Below are 24015 nucleotides of genomic sequence, written 5' to 3'. Positions count from 1 at the left end.
CCTCTAAGGTCCCTTTCATCACTATGTCTATAAACCTATTATCCCTAAAATAAAACAACAGCAAAAAATACCCTGCCCTCTATACTTCCCTTGGAAAAAAATAGTAATACTTACATGGTTGATAAAAATGAGATGAGTGTATATATATAATTGACAGTAGCTACCAGGATGATGAGGGGACTCATAATCACAAAGAAGATTCATGGACAGAACTGGGAATGTTTAGTGTTTAGAAGAGGAAACTTTAAGGGAGTACATCTATCATTGAACTATCTTCAAGTATTTGACATTATTTGATAAAGAAAAGTAACCAGGCTTGTTCTAGGTGGCATAGTGGATGGAGTACAAGGCCTGGCCTCAATAAAAAAAAAATCAGTTAGTAAATAGGTAAAAGTGCCTACTATTTGCTAGGCATTATGCTAAGATCTGGGAGATTTGAGTTCAAATCCTGCCTCTGACACTATTTGTGTGACCCTGGATGAGTCATTTAACCTATAACTACCTCAGTTTCCTCAATAGCAAAATGGGAATAACAATAGTACCAATCTCCCAGGGATACAGTGAGGATTAAATGAGATAATATTTATAAAGTAGCTGGAACATAAGTAGGTACTTAATAAATGCATGTTTCCTTCCTTTTTGCTTTGGAGGACTGAACTATGAAAAATGGGATGTTAGAGAGCAGCCGATTTCTGTTCGATTTGAAGGAAAAGCTAACAATTCCGTCTCTCCAAATGTGGAATGGACTGATTCAGGAGTAAGTGGTCTCATGAGTTGACATCTTCAGATGTATATTGGATGGCTACCCTGGTGAGATGTGTGCCAGCTAAGGTACAGATTGGACTCAGTAGCCTGGAATGTCCTCTCAAAAACTTATATGATTATATGGAATGCCTCATTATTATTTAAAACATTATTAGTATCTGCCAATGCATTAAAAACATGCATTTCCAAGGGTTGGATACAGCTGTATAATGGGTTAACATTGGTCCTGAAGACAGGGAATGGACCTCACTCTTCATTTCTTAGCATTACTATACAGAGGAAATAGCCAAGGATTCAGAAGTTTTTCTGAATTTTATGCTCTTATCTGTTATTCCAGGGTTTTCTGCTTTGATCAGTTTCTTTTTTGAAGTAGAAGATTGTTGACTCTCAGAGTGATTTCCTACTTTGTGCATTAGCCTAGTGGGAAGAAGGAAGGAAACCATTTGAACCTGTTGGAAGTGGGGGGAGAACAGCGGAGGTCTTGTGGAACAAACTGCCGGTTGTCTGATGGAAAAAGCAAAACAAAACAAAAGAGCTAAATCGAGGCTAAAGCAGATCCATTTAATACAAGCCCATTTTACAGATGAAGGCAATGAACCAGAGAGTTTTTGCCTAAAGCACCTGGTGACTCAAGGGTAGCACCTGCATCCCAAATTTAGGAATTCCATTTTCCAATCCATTGCTCTCCAAGAGTCAAGGGAAGAAAGAGTACAGCTTGCCAGCTATTTGTCTAAGCTCTGGGGTAGGAGAGACACTCCCCTAGCTCTCTATCATCTCCAGAATTAAATATAAACTCTTTTGGGCCCTTCATGTGAATATACCTCAGTTTCCCTTTCCAACCTTATTATACATCTTGCCTTCATGCCAGGGGCCTCTTGCTTTTTGTCACACATGTCACTTCATTTCCAGCCTGTTTGCCTCTCCTCTGGCTGTCCCTCTTGTTTACAATGTGCTCAGCCCTCATCTCATTCTCTTAGAACCCCTAGGTTTCTTCAAGGCTCAGCCATAGGGCCATTTTCTTTTCTTACCCCCACCCACACACTCTTTAATAATCTAATTAATTAATTTAGAATATTTTTCCATAGTTAATATCATTCATGTTCTTTCCCTCCCCTCCTCCCTCTTCCCCGCCTCCTGTAGCCAATGCACAATTCCACTGGGTTTTACATGTATCATTGGTTAAGACCTATTTCCATGTTATTAATATTTGCACTAGAGTGATCATGTAGATTCTACATCCCCAATCCTATCCCCATCAAACCACATGATGGATCATAGGTTTTTCTTCTGTGTTTCTGCTCCCACAGTTCTTTCTCTGAATGTGGCTAGCTTCTTTCTCATAAGTCCCTCAGAATTGTCCCGGATGGTTGCATTGCTGCTGGTAGAAAAATCTGTTACATTCTATTGTGCCATAATGTATCCATCTCTGTGCACAATGTTCTCCTGGCTCTGCTCCTTTTGCTCAGCCTGGAGGTTGTTCCAGTTCACATGGAATTCTTCCAGTTCATTATTCCTTTCTATATGCTTTTTTTAATAAAAAAAAATTATAATAGATGTTTTAGATATTTTTATAGATTTTAGAGATTTTAGATATAATAGATATTTTCCCTAAATTGCATGTCAACAAAAAATTTCAGTATTTGTTTTCTGATATTTTGCAATACATGTTCTCTCTCTCCCATTTCTCCCCTCCCCAAGTAAGAAGATAATATGATAAAGGCTTACATATATTATCATATAATATATTTCCATGTTTGTCATGTTGTGAAAGAAGACACATAGCTTTCAGTAGAGGAAAAAAACATGGAGAAAATAAAGAATGGTATATTTCAATCTGTGTTTGAACTCTGCCTATTTCTTATGGCTGTGGATATCCTTTTTATTTTTTTTTTTGGTCATGAATCTCTTGAAGTTGTCCTGGATCTTTGCCTTGTTGATAATAAAGTCATTCACAGTTGATCATTATTGTTATTGTTGTTCCCATGTAGAACATTCTTCTGGTTCTGCTTCCTTCACTTTGCATCAGTTCATAGAAGTCTTTGCAGTTTTTTTTTTTTTGGTGCTCATCTTGTTTGTCATTTCTTAGGGTACAATAGTATTCCATTACAGACATGTACCACCACTTATTCAGCCATTCGCCATTGATGAACATCCTTCAGTTTCTGGTTCTTTGCCCCCACAAAAAGAGTTGCTATCAGTATTTGGGAATGTAGAGATCCTTTCCCCCTATCTCTGATCTTTCTGGGATACAGATCCAGTAGTGGTATTGCTAGATCAAAGGTATGCACAGTTTTATGGTCTAGGCAATTTTCTATATGAAGTCTTGTGTAATATTTTCCCATTCCTGTGTTACTTTTTTGTGTTTGTACTAAAGGGAAATCACTGTTTTTATTCTTGTCTATCTCCAATAAGGTTTGCACATTGTTAGGCACATAGACGCTGAAGAAGTGTTTCTCTGCTGAACAGAGCACTAGGCTTTCCTAGAACTTTCTGCGCGGGCCTGGGGGCTACTCCATCAGGCCCCTCCCTCTGCCCAGAATAGGTCCCCAGGCTTTTGGAAGTCAGCCCCTTATCTTCTTTGTAGCCTGGAGAATTGTCATTGTTGCTGTCGGCTACAGTTTACATCCTCTTTCCCTGTTCTTCCCATCAGAGTAGCCACGGACCTGGGGGGTTGGGTGGGGTGGGGAATTATTTGTGGGGGGGAGGGGATTGGGTGTTGCTCATTGAGAGCCAGGTGACTAACAGCAGGGATTGAACAGACCCTGTGCCCTACTCCCACTCATACCTCTTTCTCCTCCCCCCCCCCTCCCTCCTCAACAGCTGATTTTGACAGAGGTGGAGCCAGAGGCCCAGTCAGGACCGGTTAGGGGTTGGGGGCCCCTGGGCAGATCTGGGAGATGGTGATGTGTGGGCTTCATATCGCAGCTTCGGACTGAACAGGCTCCACCCTCCCACCTCCAGCCCCCTCCGCGTGTGTGTGTGTGTCTGTGTCTCTGTGTGTGTGTGTTTGTGCGCCGCGCGCGTGTGTCTGCGTGAGTGTGTGTATGTGATGCTGCCGCCGCCGCCGCCGCCGCCGCCGCCGCCTCCACCACCGCCGCCGCCGCCGCCGCCGCCGCCGCGGGTGCTGTTGCCGCTACAGCCTCTTTCACGCAGGCAGTCAGCCGGCCGGCTGAGCTTGCGGCTGAAGCGGCAACAGCCGCAGCGGCAGCACTAGCAGCTGCCGGAGCCGTATGTAGCATTGTGGCGCTGGGAGTGAGAGCTCGAGCCAGGCAGCGAGAGAGGGCAGGAGCCCGAGCGGAAGCGGGAGCGGGAGCCAGAGCGGCGCGGCACGGCGCGGAGCGGCTCAGCTCAGCTTAGTGCAGCCCCAGGCGCCTCGCGCCACCTCGTCCTCTGCCTCGCGCCACTGGCCGCTGCCACGGTCAGTGGCCACCGCACTCCGCCCGGGAGGCTGGGCGACGGGGCAGCCTGGCAGGCGGACGGACACTTCCTCAGACTGCGGGCGGCAAGCTGCAAAGGCGAGTCACCTTAGGCAATTACTGCCGCTCGCCTAGACTGGCCACTCACTTGGAGCCGGGGCAAAGAGCTGGCTGCCGAGCCCGGGGCAGCTGCCAGCAATTCTGGAGAGGCTTCCCAGCCCACCGCTATGGATCTATTCGACTTTTTCAGGGACTGGGACTTGGAGCAGCAGTGGTAGGTTTGGGGGTTTTGTTTCCCCCCGTCATTTTGCTAGTCTTCTTCGTCTAATCCTTTCCCTCTTTTCGGGGCTTCTTTGTTAAGGGGTGGAGATATGGGGTGAGTGAGGGGGAAGCCCCCAAGTGTTTCCTACTTGCTTTAAGCCACCTTGGATTGAGGGGAGGATAGAAGAGGAGGGCGACAGGGGCAGATTGCGTGCTTTTTTTTTTTTAAGTTATGAGAGTTGTATTAGAAAATGCAATTTTATGATGCTTAGGGGTGTTGAGCCACCTCTTCCTCCCTCCCTCCCTCCTTTTCGGGTTTTGTTCCTTACCGGCTCTGCGTGCCTTCTGCTGGCAGAGACACCTAGTGCTTCCTTCAATAGATAGCTTAACTTTAAGGGTCATTATAGTATTTATATATACGTACATACATACATATATATATTTTTAAGGGATTTAGAAGAAACAGGCGTGCACCCCCCACCGGGTCCCCCCTGCTCTCATATACGAAAAAGCAGACAGATCCCCCCCCCCCAACACCTTTCTTTCCACTTCGCTTTCAATAAGGTCTCTTTACTACTGTAGTAAACGAAGTGACTTCTTGTACAAACTATATTTGCTTATTTGAAGCCCTATATTGTACTGATTACGCCATAAATATTATTTAAGCTAGCCCCGAAGTGAGAGTGTACAAATAATTACTGACTTGACTTCATCCTCTTTTCCCCCTCTCCCAAACGTCCTCAGGTTTTTGCATTGTACTGATAACTGGGATAAGAAGGTTTCTGCATGTTCTGGAAAATATTGTTTACCCGTTGCCTGAGGGGTGGGCAGAAGTCGGGGGACGGAGCTGGGAAATTGATACATTTGGATACATCAACTTTATGTGTTTACCCACTTATTTGTGTTGCACTCTCTAGGAGAAATGTTACGATTTTTTTTAGTCGGCTCCAGCAATTTAAGCCATCTAGTCATTTATCTTTTTCATCCTCGTAAATTAGATATTTGGGGTAATTTAGAATTCCAAGGTTCATATGGCGTTTCCCTGGAATTGGAATTAGCTAATGGGCCAGCCTGAATTGAGGGTAAAAGAGCTCCTTTTTCTGTAAAAATTTTTTCTGTAAAAAAGACTGGGTGTTTTTCTAGTCACCTTGCTACTCTATTCTCTTTCCTCAATTTTTAAAGAAAAGGTCAGACACTTAAGGCAGCAGTTCTATTTTACGGATCCAGGCTGCTTCCGTTGCAAATCTAAGATAACCAGAATTTAAATACCTGTCATCTTTTATTTTCCAGCCCTGCCATGTAAATCCTTGAAAACCCCAATTACACAGTATCAATATTCATCTGGAAGGCATTTTTGATCTCATGCAGGGTTTTATCAGCTACGCATAAAACATTAGACTACAATATTTAATAGTCATGCTGTTGTTATTTAACAGTAATAATCACAATAAAATCACTCCTCAATTAAATATTACGCTCCTGCACAGTATCTGTACTCGGCTGCACTAATTCATTTCTCAGGCAGCTGATAAGTACTGTCTTGCTATTTGCATACAATTTGCCTAATATATGGTGTGGGTAACATCATCAATTTAATAGGCACAGTTACAACTGAAGATGTGGGTGCAGTTCAAAAATGTTAAACACCCAGCAGGTATTTTTTTTTAGCATGTCTAACACATCATTTGAATTTTACTTCTATCTCAGACGCTCTTGGAGCACTTGATCCAAAGGGGAAATTCATCTCTCTCTCTGTCTCTCTCTGTCTCTCTCTCTGTCTCTCTCTCTGTCTCTCTCTGTCTCTCTCTGTCTCTCTCTGTCTCTCTGTCTCTCTCTCTCTCTCTCTCTCTCTCTCTGTCTCTCTCTGTCTCTCTCTGTCTCTGTCTCTCTCTGTCTCTGTCTCTCTCTCTTTCTCTGTGTCTCTCTCTCTCTGAATGGATGAAAATTCTTCTCCTGCTTGTCCTTTCCTTAGGGGAAAACACAGCAGCCTTGTTTCTCAGGAGTTCCAAGTACCCCTTGTTTTAGGCCCATGTGTGTCTTCAGGAGCATAGATGCCTGTAGCCCCTCCTTGTGTGGGACCTGCCCGATCACTTGGTATAGTATGTATATGTAGATAAGCATGTATTCTGCCTCCCCTCATTGTGTGGAGCACATACTCTGTTGGCCTCCTGTTCACTCTTCTTTGCCTCTGTGCACTAATATTCCTGCTTGTGTGCTTGTCTTCATAAACATCTGGTAGGCAGTTGTGCAGTTGTGTAAGACACCCCCACCCCCAAAGAACCCCAGTCAATGCAATGGAAGTCTGCCATTCAGGTGGCTGGCAATATATGTGCCATTGGTGCTAAAGGACTAGAGGAGGGATTCTGACCCCAAAAAACAGCCCTGGCATGGAATGGATTCAAACTCTGGAGCCAGCTAGCTCCCAATGTGCCTGTTCTAGTCGTCCCTCAGTGGTGGATAGCTAGCTGCGTGTGTGACCCTCAGCCACAGTACCGTCCACATTAAAAAGCCTCTTTTCCTCAAGACGTGTTCTTCAGCTTCCCTGATGGAACTTCCCATTCTCAGCCCCTGACATGAAAGGCCTCAACCTTTATTTCGTGAGCTTGGGCTCTTGTTTATCTCTCTCCCCAAAGTGTGTAATCTCTACATCCATAGTCCTAAGTATGAATGAATACAGAAGAGATGGGGGGGGGGGGAATGACACCCAGGGGCTGCCCCCCTCCCCACCCCCTGTTGTGCTTTAGAATTCTCGGAGCTGCCTTTTAAAAACTGCAGAAATCCTTTAATGGATCTCTCTAGCCCTGGGCTGGATTAAAGGGCCAAGCCTCAAGTTCTGGAAGATTTCTGCATGAATAAGTAACGTTTACCTGAGTTAGATTTTTCAATATGAGCCAGTCTGGGAAAGGAATGAGAAAAGAAAATGAAAACCTCCGGTGTCCGAGATCCCGCGGTCTTTGAAAAAAAGAGAGCCCATTTTTTCCCTTTGAAATCATTCTGTAGGCTTGCCAGTGGTCACCAAGGTAATGGCATTTTGAAGTTCCCGGCCCCTGTGGCTGGATTTGGACCTCTCTCTGGGAAGTGGTGATACCTTTAATCACCTACTAGAGGAAGAAAGCTATGAAGCCAGCCGGGCTATGGGTGAGAAAGCCCTGCCCTGCTCAGAGGCTATTTGGCCCCAGCTTGAGGGTGGGTTTTTTTTTGGGGGGGTGGCGGGGCGGGGGAGCAGCAGCAGGGGCTGGCAGCGTTTTGCCTTTATTTTCTGAAAGGACAGTATAAAAGGGGAGCATGTTAGCCCACCCACCCATAATGGCTCTATCTAACTCTTCTAAAAGAAAAGCTCTAGGCATAGCGAAATTGTAGCTAAGTGATCTTGTCGGAGAAGGGAGAAAGCTTCTCACTGGCCGAGCGCTGAATCAATTGTTTTACTTTTTATATGATGTCTCCCAAGTAGCCTAATTAGAGCCATGCTAGTAAACTGGCAGTTAGACAGGAAGAGACTTAAACACACTAAACTGTTATATAAATAGAAAGTTCAAAGGTCTGTGTGTGGTTGTCAAAGCTGAGAAGAGGCCATGTGCTGGCCAGTTTTTGCTTCTGTCTCAAGGCAGAAAGCCGCTGCCCGCCAGAGAGCAGCGCGCCCCTACACCATGCTCCTGGAGCCCGGAGCCGGTGACCCTGCTCTCCACACAAAGGTGGACTGTTCCAGCTTCAGCCTGAGCTTTCCCCAACACTGCAGCACAAGAGCTCCTTCTGGCTGCTGCCTTCTCTTCTTTGCGCAGAGGTCTTGAGAGGCCTTCTGAACTACCATTCTTCTTCATATCAGGAAAAGGCTGTTTGCGAGAGAGAAATGCAGGAGATGGAGAGATCATATGCCTAGCAGACCTGGAGATTTTCCAGTGCTGGGGAGGGGGGGGAGCGAGAGAAACAGAGACAGAGAGACACAGAGAAAGAGAGGGAGAGAGGGAGAAAGACAGAGAGAGAAGGAGAGAGAGAGAGAGAGAGAGAGAGAGAAGGAGAGAGAGAGAGAGGGACAGAGAGAGAGAGAGAGAGAGAGAGAGAGAGAGAGAGAGAGAGAGAGAGAGAGAGAGATAGAAAGAGACAGCTGGTTCTAACTAATATCCTTATCTTTGGATGATTTCTCTCCCCAACCCACGCACCTTCCCTGTCTGTATATATTTGTCATCCATTCAAAGGAAGAATAATTATATTTAATTTACTATACATTCTCAAGTGTTTGCCAATTATGTTAGCCATTTTAAAAAAAACATTTGTGAGAGTTTGGGGTAGGTGGGTAGGAGAGATGGACCAGTGCCCGATCAGGTAGTAGAGATAGTCCCCTGCTCCCCCTAGGGAAAAAAATCAGTGTCTGGAAATCTTGAAAAAACAGCCATTGGACAGGGAAGAAAAATATCCCTGTGTGAGAAATCAGTTTAATGATAACATGAATTGTTTTGTTAATGATGCAGTCAAGCCTTAAACTACTTAAAAATATACAAATCAAGTTGGAAAATGATTATTTCAATAATAAATCAGTCATTACACAGATAAGAGCCACAACATTTAAGTATTTTGTGGATTGAAGAAAATCACATTTTGAAACCTGCTGTTTTTTGGTGGACTCAAAGCAGTCTTAATGGACTGAATCCCTGTTTTATGTCGTCATCTATTTGCCAAGATTATTTTTTCCACATGAATTTTAAAGATACCTAAAATAATTGGAATTGTTCACATTTGCCTAAAAATCTCAGAAGATTTTTTTAATGGTCCTCTTCAGAACAATAGAGAGGCCCTGGCCTTTGTGGCCTTCAGATCATGGGAGACCATGCCCTTGATTAACAGTAAACTTAGCTTGTGTCTCCAAGATGCCAGACCACCCAGTCAGGTCATTGGATTCAGTGACCAAAATCAGTCAGGCTGGTTGATCAGTGACATGAAGACAAAGCAGTGGGGTGCATTGAATAACTTTTTTACTTTTTCAACTTGTTGTCTTAGTGTTGTGGAGACCAGTGAAAAAAGGGTTTGAAAAGGCTTGTCTGTCGATATGTGAAATACTGTGTATTATAGACATCCTCGTTGTTCTGTATATCCTGGAAAAATCTTCCCTTTTTGGTATAGTCTCTTATGGGTGAGAAAAGGAAGAAATCAGTCGGCGTACCCCACTGCTTCAGCTTTCCAGTTTGGGAAAGTGGGAAGGAGACTAACAGGAGATAGGAGATTTGAGACCAGGCTGTATAACCATGGATAAACCTTTCTACCCTCTCGTGGCTCTGGTAAAATGGAGTTAGGCCACATGATCATCAACCTCACCCCTATCCCCTCCCACTTGTCATTCTGCCTTAATTTTTCTTTCCTTTCATGATAGTTACCAGAAGAACTACCCAAAATAAAGCAATCACAAATAATACTACCTCTAAAATGGGGACCTTTTGGGGACTCACAAAATGAATTTCCAGTTTCATTTTATGCTCTTAATAAATTATGCCTAAGGAACCAGTTGCTTATTGCCCCATGTGGGCTGGAACATAATTTTTATGCAAGAAGGCCCTGCTGAAACATGACAGAACTGTTGTGTGCATAGGTAAACATAATAATTGTGTGTTACAGGGGATTTGACAGACCAAAATGTATTTTAAAATAATCTAGTGGTTATACCGTGCTATAAATTCACAGCACTTTTATATTTTAAGAGTCCTTTGATGGGAGGTGATGAATGAAAAAGTCTATGAGGAGAAATCGGGTTTAAATTTTGGACAACTGATCCTCCAAATGGCGATTCTCAAATTTTGAAAATGTTTTCTTTATTTAAATAAGAATATGATCAGTGGGTAATTTTTGTAAGTCATCCTGAAGCAGTACGGGCTTTACTGGGTAATGTTTTATTGATTTTTAAAGCCACAACACTGACCCCTAGGGAATGGCATCTTGTATAACCCTTAGTCTCTTGCTCAGTGTTGGAGAAATATGCTAATTTACTGATAATAAAGTCATCCTCAGTTTAGTGGCTATGAAGAGTCAACAATACCATGAAAATTGAGGTTCATATCCATCCTCTGGTACTTCATAGGTTTGTGATTATGGGTGAGTTGTTTTACCACTCTAGAGATAAAATAACGAATTTCAAATTAGAAAGGACCTCAAAGATCATCTATGGGGCAGCTGGGTAGCTCAGTGGATTGAGAGCCTGGGCTAGAGGCAGGAGGTCCTGGGTTCAAATCTGACCTCAGACACTTCCCAGCTCTGTGACCCTGGGCAAGTCACTTAACCCTTATCACCTAGCCCTTACCACTCTTCTGTCTTGGAATCAATATATAGTATTGATTCTAAGATTTCCATCTTAGTGAGGGTTTTATGAAAAATAAAAAATAAAAAATCATCCAGTTCCATCCCCTCATCTTACAGATGAGGAAACTGAGGCTTCAAAGTGGTTAATTAATACCCTTTCCCCAAGTCATATAGCTCGTAAGCACTAGATTGGAGCCTTGACTCCAAATCCACTGCTTTCTCCATCAGAGCAAATCACTAAAATGAGATTGTTGTGAAGATCAAATGAGATCATGTATATAAGGCACTTTGAAAACCTTAAAGCACTATATAAATAGTCAGCTATTATTGTCATCCCAGGTAAAGCCGTATGTCATATAAATATGGAAGCCTAATAATTACTGTCCTCCCTGCTGCTCCTCTACAGGTTGTATAATGTACTCACTGTTTGAGTGCTCATTCTCCATTTGGGCCAAGAGGCCAACTTAACCTCTTTCCCAGAAAAGAATGCTGGCATAAGAGGGCAATTAAAAGGGAAGAAAATCAGGGGCTCCAAAGAGGGAGAGCTACTATTTGGATCCTCTTTCTGGGAACTTTAAGGGATATGTAGAGAAGAAAGAAGGAACATTTTGTTTCCCATAATAATAACTAGCATTTACATGGTACCCTAAGATTAGCAAAGCCCTTTAGATGATATTATTTCATTTGATCCTCACAGCATCCATGAGAAAGTAGATGCTGTTATTATTCTCCATTTGGTAGATGAAGATAGCAAGGTTCCAGTGGAGTGACTTGTCCAGGCTACATGGTTAGTGCCTGCGGTAGCATTCAGAGCTATATCTTCCTGATTCCCAATCCAGCTCTCTGTTTGCTGTGCCAGGATACCTGTGCATTTGGAAACTCAGTGTGTCAGTAGGCTAGAGGAAGATGTAGAACAAGGCTGTTCCAAAGGCGTAAGCAGGTCATCCCATTTTCCTATCATCTGGTTGCCTTGAGTTTTCAGCATCCTGTTTTGTATTTCATTGTGAAAGGCTGGTTGTTTTTGTTTTGTTTGATCCACACCGTAAGCAACTCTGTTAAACCAAGCTCCAAAGTGAGGTTGTTCTTCTGTCAAACTTTTAATGCTTTTGCTTAAATAGAATTTGATCTGCCTGTTCAAAGCCTGTTGAAGTTTACATGGTGGAGAAGGTAGGTGATGCTCAGAATTGTTGAATTTACTTTAAGGTAAATCTCATCTATGACCTTAGCTGTGAACATCTCCTGACCTACTGAGCTGCGAAAAATGATCTGGGAGTTTCAGTTGAATGATGAGCTCTAAGCTGAGTTGACAATAGCCCTTCCTGTGAAATCTGATTTTGATTAGGGGTAGCTCAGTATATGAAATGATATCTCTTAGGGATAGTGCATGTGTTTTGCTTCATATGAAAACCTCAAACAACTAATGATTTAAAGTAAACTCTGGTTTGAGTTTTCGGTGGTCCCTGTGCAGTGCAAGAAGCGTGTGATATTGCCCAAAGATTTTCTTCTGTGTGTTTTGCAAGGGGTTAAGCTTGCCTAGCTACAAATGGGAAAATAAGTTAAGGAAACATATTGTGTTTTTGTTAGCTACGACTCCCCTCATTTATTTATTTTTTAAGTCTCTGCTATAAGTGAAAGGAAGCGACCCCAATATACTATTTCCATGTTATAGAGAATAGTTTGGTTTTTTGTTTCAAAATAATAGTCCTCTTTATTCCTTCAAGTTGAACTCAACACTTTTCTCTTGAGTGTCCTTTGCATGCATTTGAGAAAGCACTCCACTGGGAGATGCCAAGGGAGATGCCCTGTCTAGTGAAAAACAGAAACTGGTCTTCTTTGTTATCCTTTCCTAAATCATATACGTAGAATCAGATTTTGTGTTTTCCAGGTAAACTTATCTCCTGGCAATAGCAATAAGGTAGATTATTTTTATGTCAATAACAAAATCAGAAAAAATGCTTTTTAACTCACCATGAATTGATGCTGAAATTACAGTTTTTACCTTAACAATTACTGGGAGAAGAGTGTTTTTATGAGAGTGTATTATATAGTCTTCTAGTTGGCTATTTCTTTCTAGGTTTGATCAGAATAGCAAGTTGACCAGGGGGATATTCTTTCAATCGATCAAGTGATTTGTTTTCATGATATCAGATAGAAAAATTGGACTTTTTTTCATTGATTTATTAAATGGATTATTTTTATGCTACACAGATTCAGCCATTGTAACTAAGTTGAATTACTGTCTAGGACCAAAGATTTGGATCTAGAAGGGCCCTATGAGATCACTTGGGCCAGTGTGCTCAATTTACAGTTAAGGAAATCCAGGACTAGAGAGCTTAAATGATTCTGGGGTTATGCAGGGAGTGAGTGACAGAGTCTGAATTTGAACCCAGGTCCTCAGACGTTAAATCCAATTCTCTTTTGTAGCACTATACTTCCCCAAGCACTGAAGAATAAGTGGAACATACTTTAATGATAATCAGTTCATCTATTAACAAGTCTTTTATTGAACCCAATAGCAGGGTACATGGTGTGACTTTTTTTATTGTATCACATAACCATCAATTCAATTAGACACTCGAGGAAAATTTTTGAGCTGGAAGGTGCCTTAGAGATCATTGATTTAGCCCTTTCGCTTTACAGTCAGGGTTTTAGCTTTCTTTTTACTTGATCTCATATTTACTAAAGCCCCCACTATATTCATAGCACTGGGAAGGATACAAAGGAGATAGGAGAAATGTTTCCAGACCTCAAGAAATTTACTATTTACTTTGGGAGATTGGAATAACACATAACAAGTTAGGAATGAAGATAAAGGCCATGAGAAGTCAGAGAAGTATGAGATGGGTACTCTGCAGCTGTGGAAGAAATATGGGGAATGATAGGGAACCAGTTTTGAGCACAGTCAATACAATACAAAATAAAGTGGAAAGTTGGCAAATGAGACTGTCTGGAGGACCAACAGGATCACTTGAGATAAATAGAAATCAACTCTGGGGACTGACTTATCTGATTTGGCTATCTATACAGCTCAGAATCAAACAGATAATTGCCAATTTCACTTTTTTTTCCTCTGTAGGTATAGTAGACAAGTCTCCATTGACCACCATTTTGGTAGGAATAGTGTCATGATTTTTGCCAAAATGTTGATGTTCTCAACTATATATTCTAATGTATACATGGATTTGCATATTTGAGTCTATGCTATATATGCAAATATTTTCAACAGGCAGCACTTTGCTTTCAGAGAAATCATAAATGAAAGTTTGTTTTTCCTGAAACAATTGAAATGCGTTTGCAAATTGGCAACATTTGCTGGCAAAATAGATTTTTTCAACAGAAACATACATTTGGGCTGTTGGGATGCTCTTAAATAAAATGCTTCCTCTTGGAGCAGAGTTTTTGAATGATAAAATATCCCATTGTTGACACATCTTTTTCATTCCTTTACTCATAATTCACCTTTAAAACAAAACTATTGACATGAAGAGGACCTAATTCGATGGTTTGACCCTGTTACAGTGAATTGGAGTATGACCATCAAAGACAAATATGAGATACATGTCTAAGTTGATCATTAAGGTGATCAGTATGACTTGCATTTTAATCCTCTTCTTACTTTTCTTGTTTCTGAAGAATTTTAAGGAATGGTACAACAATCTAATTCTGTTCAAAATATTTTTCATTTCAACTTGGGTCTGAGATGAGCTCACTTGACGAGTGGTGTGGAGAAGAGGAGCTTGGTTTGTGTACTTGGACTTTGATTTTTTTTTATTTTAGAAAATTTTAAATTTAATTAATTAATTTAGAATATTTTTCTATGGTTACAAGATTCATGTTCTTTTTCTCCCATAGCCAATGTGCAATTCCACTGGATTTTACATGTGTCATTGATCAAGACCCATTTCTATATTATTGATAATAATTGCACTCGGGTGATTGTTTAGAGTCTACATCCCCAATCATATACCCCTCGACCCATGTAATCAAGCAGTAGTTTTTCTTTGGTATTTTTACTCCCACGGTTTTTCCTCTGAATGTGGATAGTGTTCTTTCTCATAGATCCCTCTGAGTTGTTCAGGATCACTGCATTTCCACTAATGGAGAAGTCTATGACATTTGATTGTACCACAGTGTATCAGTCTCTGTGTACAATGTTCTCCTGGTTCTGCTCCTCTTGCTCTGCATCCATTCCTGGAGGTTGGACTTTGATATTATTAGCAAATACATTACTCTCATTAAGTCACCAGGAGCCATTATTGTTTCTATAGTAGGCCAGGTCTATTCCTCCTTGATTCTTTGCTAGTTCCCTTATAAATGAATGGAAATTAGAATTAAAACTCAAGTCTTGAATGATGGTAGGGTTTTGTGCCTCAGTCTCCCTATGATACATATGGTTTGGAGTTTTGCTATGAGTCGTAGATATTTTGATACTGGGAAAAGACTATCTTTAGAGGGCCATAATATATAGGGGAAAATTGAAATATGTGGTCAGTTATAGGGCTATTTAGACTGGAAAACCAGATAATTGCCTCTATTTTCTTTAATGTAGAAATGCCCTAGAATCATATAAACAGAACTATTTTATAGGCTTGAAATAGTTGTGAGTTAATATGGAGAGAAAATGGTTCTTCAGATCTCTAAGTAATTAAATGGCTAATAAATAACCTTCGTCAATTCCTTGACTGAAGATCGATCAGAGAGTCAAGGATGATATCTAAGAGAAGATAGAAACTCCTAAGCACAGGTATGTGCATGTGTATATGTGTACAGGCATCTCACTTTGTGTAATGTGTATTTTCTAAAGCAAAAGCATGTTGATGTTTCTGTAAATTTCTTTTTTTTTAAATGTTAGGGAATTAGTTTGTAATGCAGATAGTCCAAAATCTCTCCTTCAAACCTAATTTATTTTTCCCTTCTGGTTTTTTGTACTTCAAGTTTTCTTGAAGCAAAGCATGCCAAAATTTAGGATTTTTCATCTTGCAATCTGTGACAACCTAAAAGTACTTTAGGGGCCCTTTGTTTCCATGCATTTTAGTACCTACCACAAGGCTTTACATAAGTGAGCTGGATGCTCAACAAGTATTTGAACCCAGCTGAATTTTTCAAAAAAGATAATTTTGTTTCATCTTGTACCTAGTCATGTATCAAGGTTCTGTTATTGGAACTAAAAGCTGAGCCTTTCCACGTTTTCTGAGTGTGTTTCTCCCTAGCTTTATGACTTTGTTTCTTTTGAGCCAGATGCTTTTGTTTTGAACAGTCTGTTACTTTTGGTGGCTAACCTAAGGCTTGGGTTTTCCTAACATATATTTTTAGACAGAACATATTTTCTATTTATATCGTTAGAGATTCAGATTGCTTTGTGTCATAGTAAGGATCTGCAAGAAAAAAACTTCCTTATTATATGTTGAATTTAAGATTTCAACAGATTGATGTTAATTACATTATTTATGAGAAAATTCTGCCATCAAGTGTCGATATCTGGAGAGCAATCGACATTGTGCTTTTGTTGTGTGAACAGGCTTGAAGGATTGAAGAGCATGAAAAAATGTTTTTGAAAAGTTAAAAAGAAATTCTTGGTTGAAAAAACAAACAAGATGAGAGTCTATATGTAAAGCGTACTAAAGGAAAGAGGGAAGTCATGGGTTCAAGAGCAGGAGGCCTCTTATTAATTTGTACAAACAACCAGGCTTCCACTAGAGATTGATATTAGGAGTGACAAACGTTACACATTAGAACGTAGCTTGGAGAAATCAGAAAATGTAATGACCAGAGCTTATAGATGTTTTATGAACCCCAAGGCCACCATGAGCCTAGGTCCAAAGATGTTGACCAGCTGGTTTGGGGTTCAATTAAAATTTACTTATTTAAACTTCAGTGGGGTGGTGGTAGCCAAGTAGTAGACTAAGTTTTCACCAAAAAGGAACATTGATTGCATGACAATTTACATTTTTTTCTAAGAAATGACAATGAAATACCATTGGGGAAAATTATATACTTCTAGGTAGCTAGGCATTAGTGGGCAAACATCTCTTAACTGGATTTTGGAACCAAGAATAGAGAAGAAGGGGCAGCTGAATAGCTCAGTGAATTGAGAACCAGGCCTAGAGACTGGAGGTCCTAGGTTCAAATCTGGACCTAGACACTTCCTAGCTGTGTGACCCTGGGCAAGTCACTTAACCCCCCCCCCCCCCCCCACCATTACTTACTTCGTACTGCTCTTCTGCTTTGGAACTGATACATAGTCTTGCTTCTAAAATGGAAGGTGAGGGTTAAAAAAAAGAATAGAGAAAAATATGTCTCTAAGAGTAGGAAAAGTTCAAGTGAATGTTAAATGGAGATGAGGAATAAACAGTGATAGTAAAGCCAGCATTACTTCAGCCAATGGATATACAAGGATACTGGTCAATGATTTTAACTAATAGCTATGCATAGTAGAATCCTAATGAGATCTGTCTGTTAAGATTGCATGAAGTAGAGCATGTGATTTATTTCAGAGTTTCCCCAAGCTTCATTTTAACTCCATACAAATAATACATTAGTCACATTGGATAAAATGGCATGTTGAATAAAGTTGTGATTCTGTCTGTTTTTCATAATCTCATTTTGTAGAGGATTAAATCCATTTTTGTCATTTATTAACAGAATAAGAAGTAGTTGGCTGAATGAAATCCTTACGTCTCTTGCTTGCTAGCTCATTAGAAGAGTCAGTATCATCAGATCCTTCATTTCTTCCTAGTTCGTCTTGCCCCCCCCTTAGTGTGCTTAAAGAAGAGCTTCTTGCTTTCCCATGTGTCTGTTTGTAAACTGTGTCGTGTTGTATCTTCTGTGAGACAGAAGTCTTTCTCATGATGCTAATCTACTCTGAGGTATCACAAAAATTGTAAAGCATGAGACACAGAAGAGTCATTTTCAGCTTATTAATCGCGGTACTGTGCTTAGAGGTAATATGCTCCAGTGGGCACAATGCTAAATTTGGAAGCAGAAGGCCTGGGTTCTGATTCTCACCACTTCTCCCTGCCTCCCAGACCATTCTTTCTTCCAGTCTCATCTTCTTGCCATCATCTGGGAAGGTGGCTCCTACAGAGAAGGGGCCAGCTATCTCCACCACCAACTGCTGATCATTTTCCACTTACAGAGGAAGCAAGCCAGCCTAGCTGAAACAGCAAGGCCCCCTGAGGGAAAGTCAGGAGGCAGTATGTCCCACACAAATCAAACCACTCCCATTACTTTTACTACCATTTCCCACAGACCCTCCTGGAAACAGCCCAGAACCCTAAGCTAAGAGCCTTGAGAAAGGAACGGTTCTACCCAGGTCCCTGTGGAGATGCATTCTGGCAGCTACTCCTGCAGGTGGTATGGTCGCAGCTCCTGAAGACCCAGAAGGGAAAATTCTTGCCCCAAAGTCTTTGGTATTGTCAAATGGTTTAACATCAGAAACTGTTATGCTTTTATCAGTGAAATTATATTAAATGAGAGGTATGACCATCTGCGTTGCAGCTGTACCTTCAGGACTATGGGACCTTTCCAACTGACTTTCATCTGAAACCTTTCATATGGGTTGTCTCCTTTATAAGAATGTGATCTCCTTGTGAGCAAGAATTGTCTTCTCTGTTTGTATCTGCCCCTTTGCACAAAGTAGTAAGTGAATATTTAATAAACCATTTATTCATTCACTTATAAAAAGAGGGAGTCGGACTAGTTGATCTCTGAAGTTACTTCCAACTCTTAAGTCTTTGATCCTCTCATCTCTTATTAAGCCCCTCCTAATCTTTTTGGTAACAGGAAAATAACTAAGTAGTCATTACATAGCATAAATTTACATTTGGAGGCACCAAACAAACTTTTGTGAAGTGTTCCCTCTCTCATACTACCGTCTCCATGTCCATTCAACATACGTTTTAAAGAATTCCTGTTATGTTTCTCCTGTGTTGAATGCTGTTGGTACAAAGATAGAAAACACCTCTAGAAAAAAAAAACCTATTTGCATATGTCCCTGATAGAACAGAGGTGGGCTCTTTGCTTGTCTCCCAAGTACTACAGATTCTATGTATGGTTATTGGGTACATTTCTATGAGTAGTACATTGTTGAGACACAGAATATTGCATTGTGGATTTATATATATATATAAATACATATATATATATGTGTATATATATATATATATATATATATATATATATATATATATAGAGAGAGAGAGAGAGAGAGAGAGAGAGAGAGAGAAGCTTTGAAGTCATTGGCAACTGGTTTCAAGTCCCAAGTTTCCCCCTGATTCGTACTTGCCTTGTAATCATAGAAAAATCACTTACCTTCTCAGTACCTTTTCTTAGACTGCAGACTACAACCACCATTGTGTCCGTGCGTCTAGATCTTCAATTGTCCCTCTGCAATCTGAGGAGAGAATGTCTGTGCTAAGAATTCCCAAAGCCAGTGAACTCATCATGGTGGGACTTCTCCCAACCCACATAGACATAGATACATTTATAAGTATCAGAAATTGTAGGACTCCTAGAGTAGTATCATTCTTATCTCTTCTAATTTAGTTCATTGCTTTCGTGGACAATGAAAAAGCTTGTGTTGTTCAGCTGAGAAGCTCTTTGGAATCTGTAGTTTCAGAGTTACATTCCAAATTTGGCTTTTTGTTGGTGGATGGCTGGTAATGTGTGATTTTATACTCAGAAAGAAAAATGTGATCACAAAATGGTCACAGGCCCTATTGAATATCAAAAACTCTAAAAAGCAAGGCCAATGATAAAGTATGGTCTTTATTTGATTACATTTTCTTAAATTGCACAGTATAAAAATCAAGGAAAAAGTCATACATTTTATAAAATTTATGAGGTTTTTTGGGGGGGAGGGTTTCCAAAGCTCAACAACCCCCATTGCATCTGGCCTGGCACATTCCTATTTTTAATGAGAACCGTATGAGGGTGCTGAAGGCTTGGCTGTCTTAGGCAAGGCCTTCTCCCTAGGGGGATCATAAAGGATATACTAAGGCAGTAACGTCACTGCTAACGGAATTTCTTCAAAATGTTTCAAGGCAAGCTGCCTCCACCCAACTTAAGGGGCAGAAGCTGGGAAGAGGTACCTACATGCTTAGGTCCTCATGGAGCCGTAAACTTCAATTTTTCTACTTATTAGAACTAGAAAATGAGAGCACTTATGGGACTGATCTGTGGAGAGACCTTCGTGAACTCAAATACTAATGTAATGTGGGATGACAGGAGAGATTTTTAAAGTCGAAAACCCACCAATTTGTGCATAACAACAACTGAAGATGGATAGTTGAGATGGAAGATAACAAAAAGCTGGATTTCCAGATTTAGAATCTTGATTCCTTCTACCATTTTCTACTGTTCACTTTCTAAACTCCTTTGCTTTAGAGTTTGCCCTAGGACTCACTTAGGAATTTGTCCTTGAAGATATAGAGAATATAGTGATGCTATAAATAGGTGTTTGTATGTACAGATAGTGAAGGCTGATGTTCCGAAACATTTTGGAGAGTACCTTAATCTTTTATGGAATGCTCCAAAGAACTCTTCTTCCCATCAACATTTTGATAGGGAATTGGATTGGTCTTTAACCTTGCTACCTCAAAAGAAGCTGGTCTCAACCATCTTGGGGAAATTTTCTACCTTCCTTAGTGTGTCTCAATTCAATATTCTTTAAGTGCTCACTATGTTCAACACTCTATGTTAGGTCTTGGAGAGGCAAAGACAAAACTGAAACATTCCCTGCCTTCATTTATCGAGCTGAAATTCTCACCATTTCAATTCAGTAGTAACTGGGTTTTTGTATCATCCTCTCTCATATTTGGTTGCTTTTTTAATTCCTCAAAAGCACTTCACCAACCTCTTGTGTAGACCTCTCCATGCATTGGAGACAACTTCTGGGGAATGGTGCCTTTTGGTAGACTCCTGTTGAGTATACTTTCTGTTTTTCTCTCCTTAAATTAGAGATTTGGGAATAGTGCGTTAGCTGTGTTCAATGACGAACGTAACTGGTTCTGAGTATTCATTTAATTTGCTTCTTCTAAAACTTATACCATTACATTTTATGAAAGATACATGTGGGGGGGCAGCTGGGTGACTCAGTGGATTGAGAACCAGGCCTAGAGATGGGAGGTCCTGGGTTCAAATATGACCTCAGCCACTTCATAGCTGTATGACCCTGGACAAGTCACTTGACCTCCATTGCCCAGCCCTTACGACTCTTCTGCCTTGGAACCAATATACAGTATTGATTCTAAGACCAAAGGTAAAAGTTTGAAAAAAATAGATACATGTGAATGATTGGAGAATATTCTCACCATGACTGTATGACAGTGTGATGTAATGGAAAAAGCAGAGTCCTTGGGCCCAAATTCCTCTTTTGCTAAATTTACCCTATAACTGTGGCCAAGACACTTTTCTTCTCTGGACCTCAGTTTTCTCCTCTGTAAAATGAGAGAGTTGGACTTTATGATCTTTGAGGCCCCTCCTAGCTCTTCTCATTGATTAATGTTAAACTAACTAATTAATTAAATTAATGTTAAAGCATAGAATGTCAATGGTTGTGGTTTCTTTGTTGTTGTTAACCATGTATGCAGGCTTGAATTTGTATTGGTTAGCTCGGAGAAGGCAAAAGAGCACGGGATTTATAATGTCTGTCCAGATCTTGTCTCTCCAGTTTACTACCTGTGTGATTTCAGTCAAGTTCCTTCTTCTCTCTGGGCCTTAGTTTCTCTCCATAGAAGATGAAGCCCTTGGATGAGCTGCTCTCTGGAGTCTCATCCAACTCCAGCTCTTATGAACCTATGAAGGTAAACAATAAATTGTTCTATGTCTTCCCTGACATATAAAAGAAAAATTCTTCAAGGGCCATATTATTTAATATCTTGCAGGAAGCTATTTGTTCTTGTTCCAAGATCTGGTTCCACAATTTTTGTTCATGTAGTTCACGGAGATTTTATGACATATTAATTTTTAAAAACTCAAGGGAACAATATGTGTTTGAATGGTTGAATTAATAGAACCTTAATTTTCAGCTAAATTTAAGAATCCTGCAAATACTAGCTGCTTCGCATTGGCATATAATGATACATTTGTTTATGTTTCACAAAAATGTACTTAATCATAGGCTTCCATATTTTCATTAATAGATAATGGATGATAAAACCTTTAGAACTTGCATTATGGTACTCTTTGCTCTCAATCAGAAATTAACAGAATTAAAGCTCTTAATGAGCCACTTTTTTCCGGGGTGATTATATCTCATTATAAATTGAAATGTAAAATTACAAAAACCTGTAAAAACATAAAAAGAATCTTTTTTTCCAAACTCAGTGGGAACCTTTTTTAGTGATGAGAAAACCAATGATAATTGCACGTATCACCCAATTCTTTCCTTTGTACAGGTAATTCTTGTTCCTTCGGTGAAATGAGGTGCTTAGCACCAGAAGAACTTTCCCCATTGCTCCCATACATCCTTTCCTGGAACTTCAACTGTACTATGAAATAATTACTCTGTAGGATCTTGAGGTCCACCTAATTTTGAGTTCTCCTACTTTCTGTCACCACTCTGAGGACATTGTATGGAACAGCAAGCTTTTTGGAGGAAGATCTAGAAAAGAGATGTAGGATACAATAGCCTTTAGGAGGAGTAGATGGTAACTGTTAACGCTTAGGATCAAGACCCAACCCTTATGATTTGTAATTAGAGGCTGGCTCCTCCACCATACCACATTGCTACCTCCATGAATTGATACAAGCAGGAATGAGACACAATAGAAAAAAGACCCACCCAAAAAGATTTTAAGCCCAAAGTGTCCAAATAAACCAATCAAAATAAAGAAAAGCAAGGCTGGGGTAAGATTAACAAATGTACAAATGGGAAAGAGGAAAGAGCTCCCAGAAGCTCCAAATTTCATGAGATGAAAGAAGAAATATGTAAGTGTAAAGACCCTGAAGTATGGGAACAGAATTCAGAAAAGTCGAGCTGGGGATATAATGAGAAAGATGAAGTAAATGAATCTCTTTTTGGGAAAAGGTTCCACAAATGAATGCTACTTGGATGGAAGCTTGAATGGGTGCTGAACCCACCACACTATTAATCTGCATCCTGAGAGGGAAGGATAAAAAAGCTGTGTGTGTGTGTGTGGGTGGGTGATAGTAATTAAGAGAAAAAAATAGCATGGCCAATGATGTCCACCCATATTGAGAAGGAGGTGAGGAAAGGAACAGGCAATTTCCCGTCCCCTATATGCCGTCTCTATATTTCCATGAGCCCAATCTTATGAAATTCCAGAATCTCAGGATTGTAAGGAAGCTCAGGGGCTGTATAGTCTTTTTTCTAAGATCTTTCATGTTAGAATCAATATAGTATATCAGTACCAAGGCAGAAGATTGATAAGGGCTAGGCAATGGGGGTTAAGTGACTTGCCCAGGGTCACACAGCTAGGAAGTGTCTGAGGTCAGATTTGAACCCAGGACCTCCCATCTCTAGGCCTGACTCTCAGTCCACTGAGTTACCTAGCTACAGTGGGCCATAAAGTCTAAACTAAGGCTTGAATAACAATCCCCTCTATGTTCTTTCCAACCAATGGCCTTCCAGCTTTTCTTTGAAGACTTCTTTTGAAGGCATCCTCCTCTCCTCACCTCTCGAGGCAACCTGTTACACTTTGAGACAGCTTCAAATATTATGAAACTCTTAATGTTTGATATCACTCCACCCCCAAATCTTCCTCTCTGCATCTTCTACCTACTGTTCTTAGATTTGCCTTTGGGGACCTAACAGAGTCAAGTGTGATCCGTCTTCATTGTTACAAGAAGCCAGGCAGTCACCTAGGTTTTATTAAGTGCCTGCTAGGTGCCAGTCACTGGGCTAAGTGGTAGCACTACAAAGAAAAGTCCGACACGCTGCCCCCCAACAACCTACAGTGATTGTTCTCAAAGAACTCAATTTAATGGGGAAATCATAATAGCATAATATAGAGCTCTACAGTTGACATATTCAATGTCATTATCCTCACTACAACCCTGAGAGATAGGTGCTTCTGTTATTTTTGTAGATGAGGAAACTGAGGCAGACAGAAGTTAAATGAGTTGGCTGGGGTTATACAGAACTCAGGGCTTCCTGACTCAAGATTCTGCACTCTACACACTTGCCACCTTGCTATCTTTCACATATCTGAAGACAGGTATCACGTATCCCCTTTGGCTTCTCTGGACCTACCAAATCCTTCCATGAATTTTCATGTAGCATAAGCTTGTAAAATTATGATCTTGTGAATAATCTTGGTTTCATTCCTCT

At 40.6% G+C, this 24015-nt stretch overlaps 1 protein-coding gene across 4 annotated transcripts in view; it reads left to right on the top strand.

Annotated features, from left to right (window-relative positions):
* The first annotated feature begins 3592 nt into the window (after positions 1-3592).
* Positions 3593-24015, top strand: part of AFF2 (ALF transcription elongation factor 2) — a 528832-nt gene continuing 508409 nt past the window's right edge. For 2 of the 4 annotated variants that reach the window (XM_056809873.1, XM_007507264.3), the window contains exon 1: positions 3593-4455. In XM_056809873.1, coding sequence (XP_056665851.1) covers positions 4409-4455 — 47 coding nt within the window. In that variant the 5' untranslated portion in view covers positions 3593-4408. The remainder of the gene's footprint in view (positions 4456-24015) is intronic. The other 2 variants (XM_056809876.1, XM_056809874.1) reach the window with 1 other exon arrangement.

The sequence above is a fragment of the Monodelphis domestica genome, chromosome X (genome assembly GCF_027887165.1).
Source record: "Monodelphis domestica isolate mMonDom1 chromosome X, mMonDom1.pri, whole genome shotgun sequence".
NCBI classification, from domain to species: Eukaryota; Metazoa; Chordata; class Mammalia; order Didelphimorphia; family Didelphidae; genus Monodelphis; species Monodelphis domestica.
This window is presented reverse-complemented; position numbering and strand designations above follow the sequence as displayed.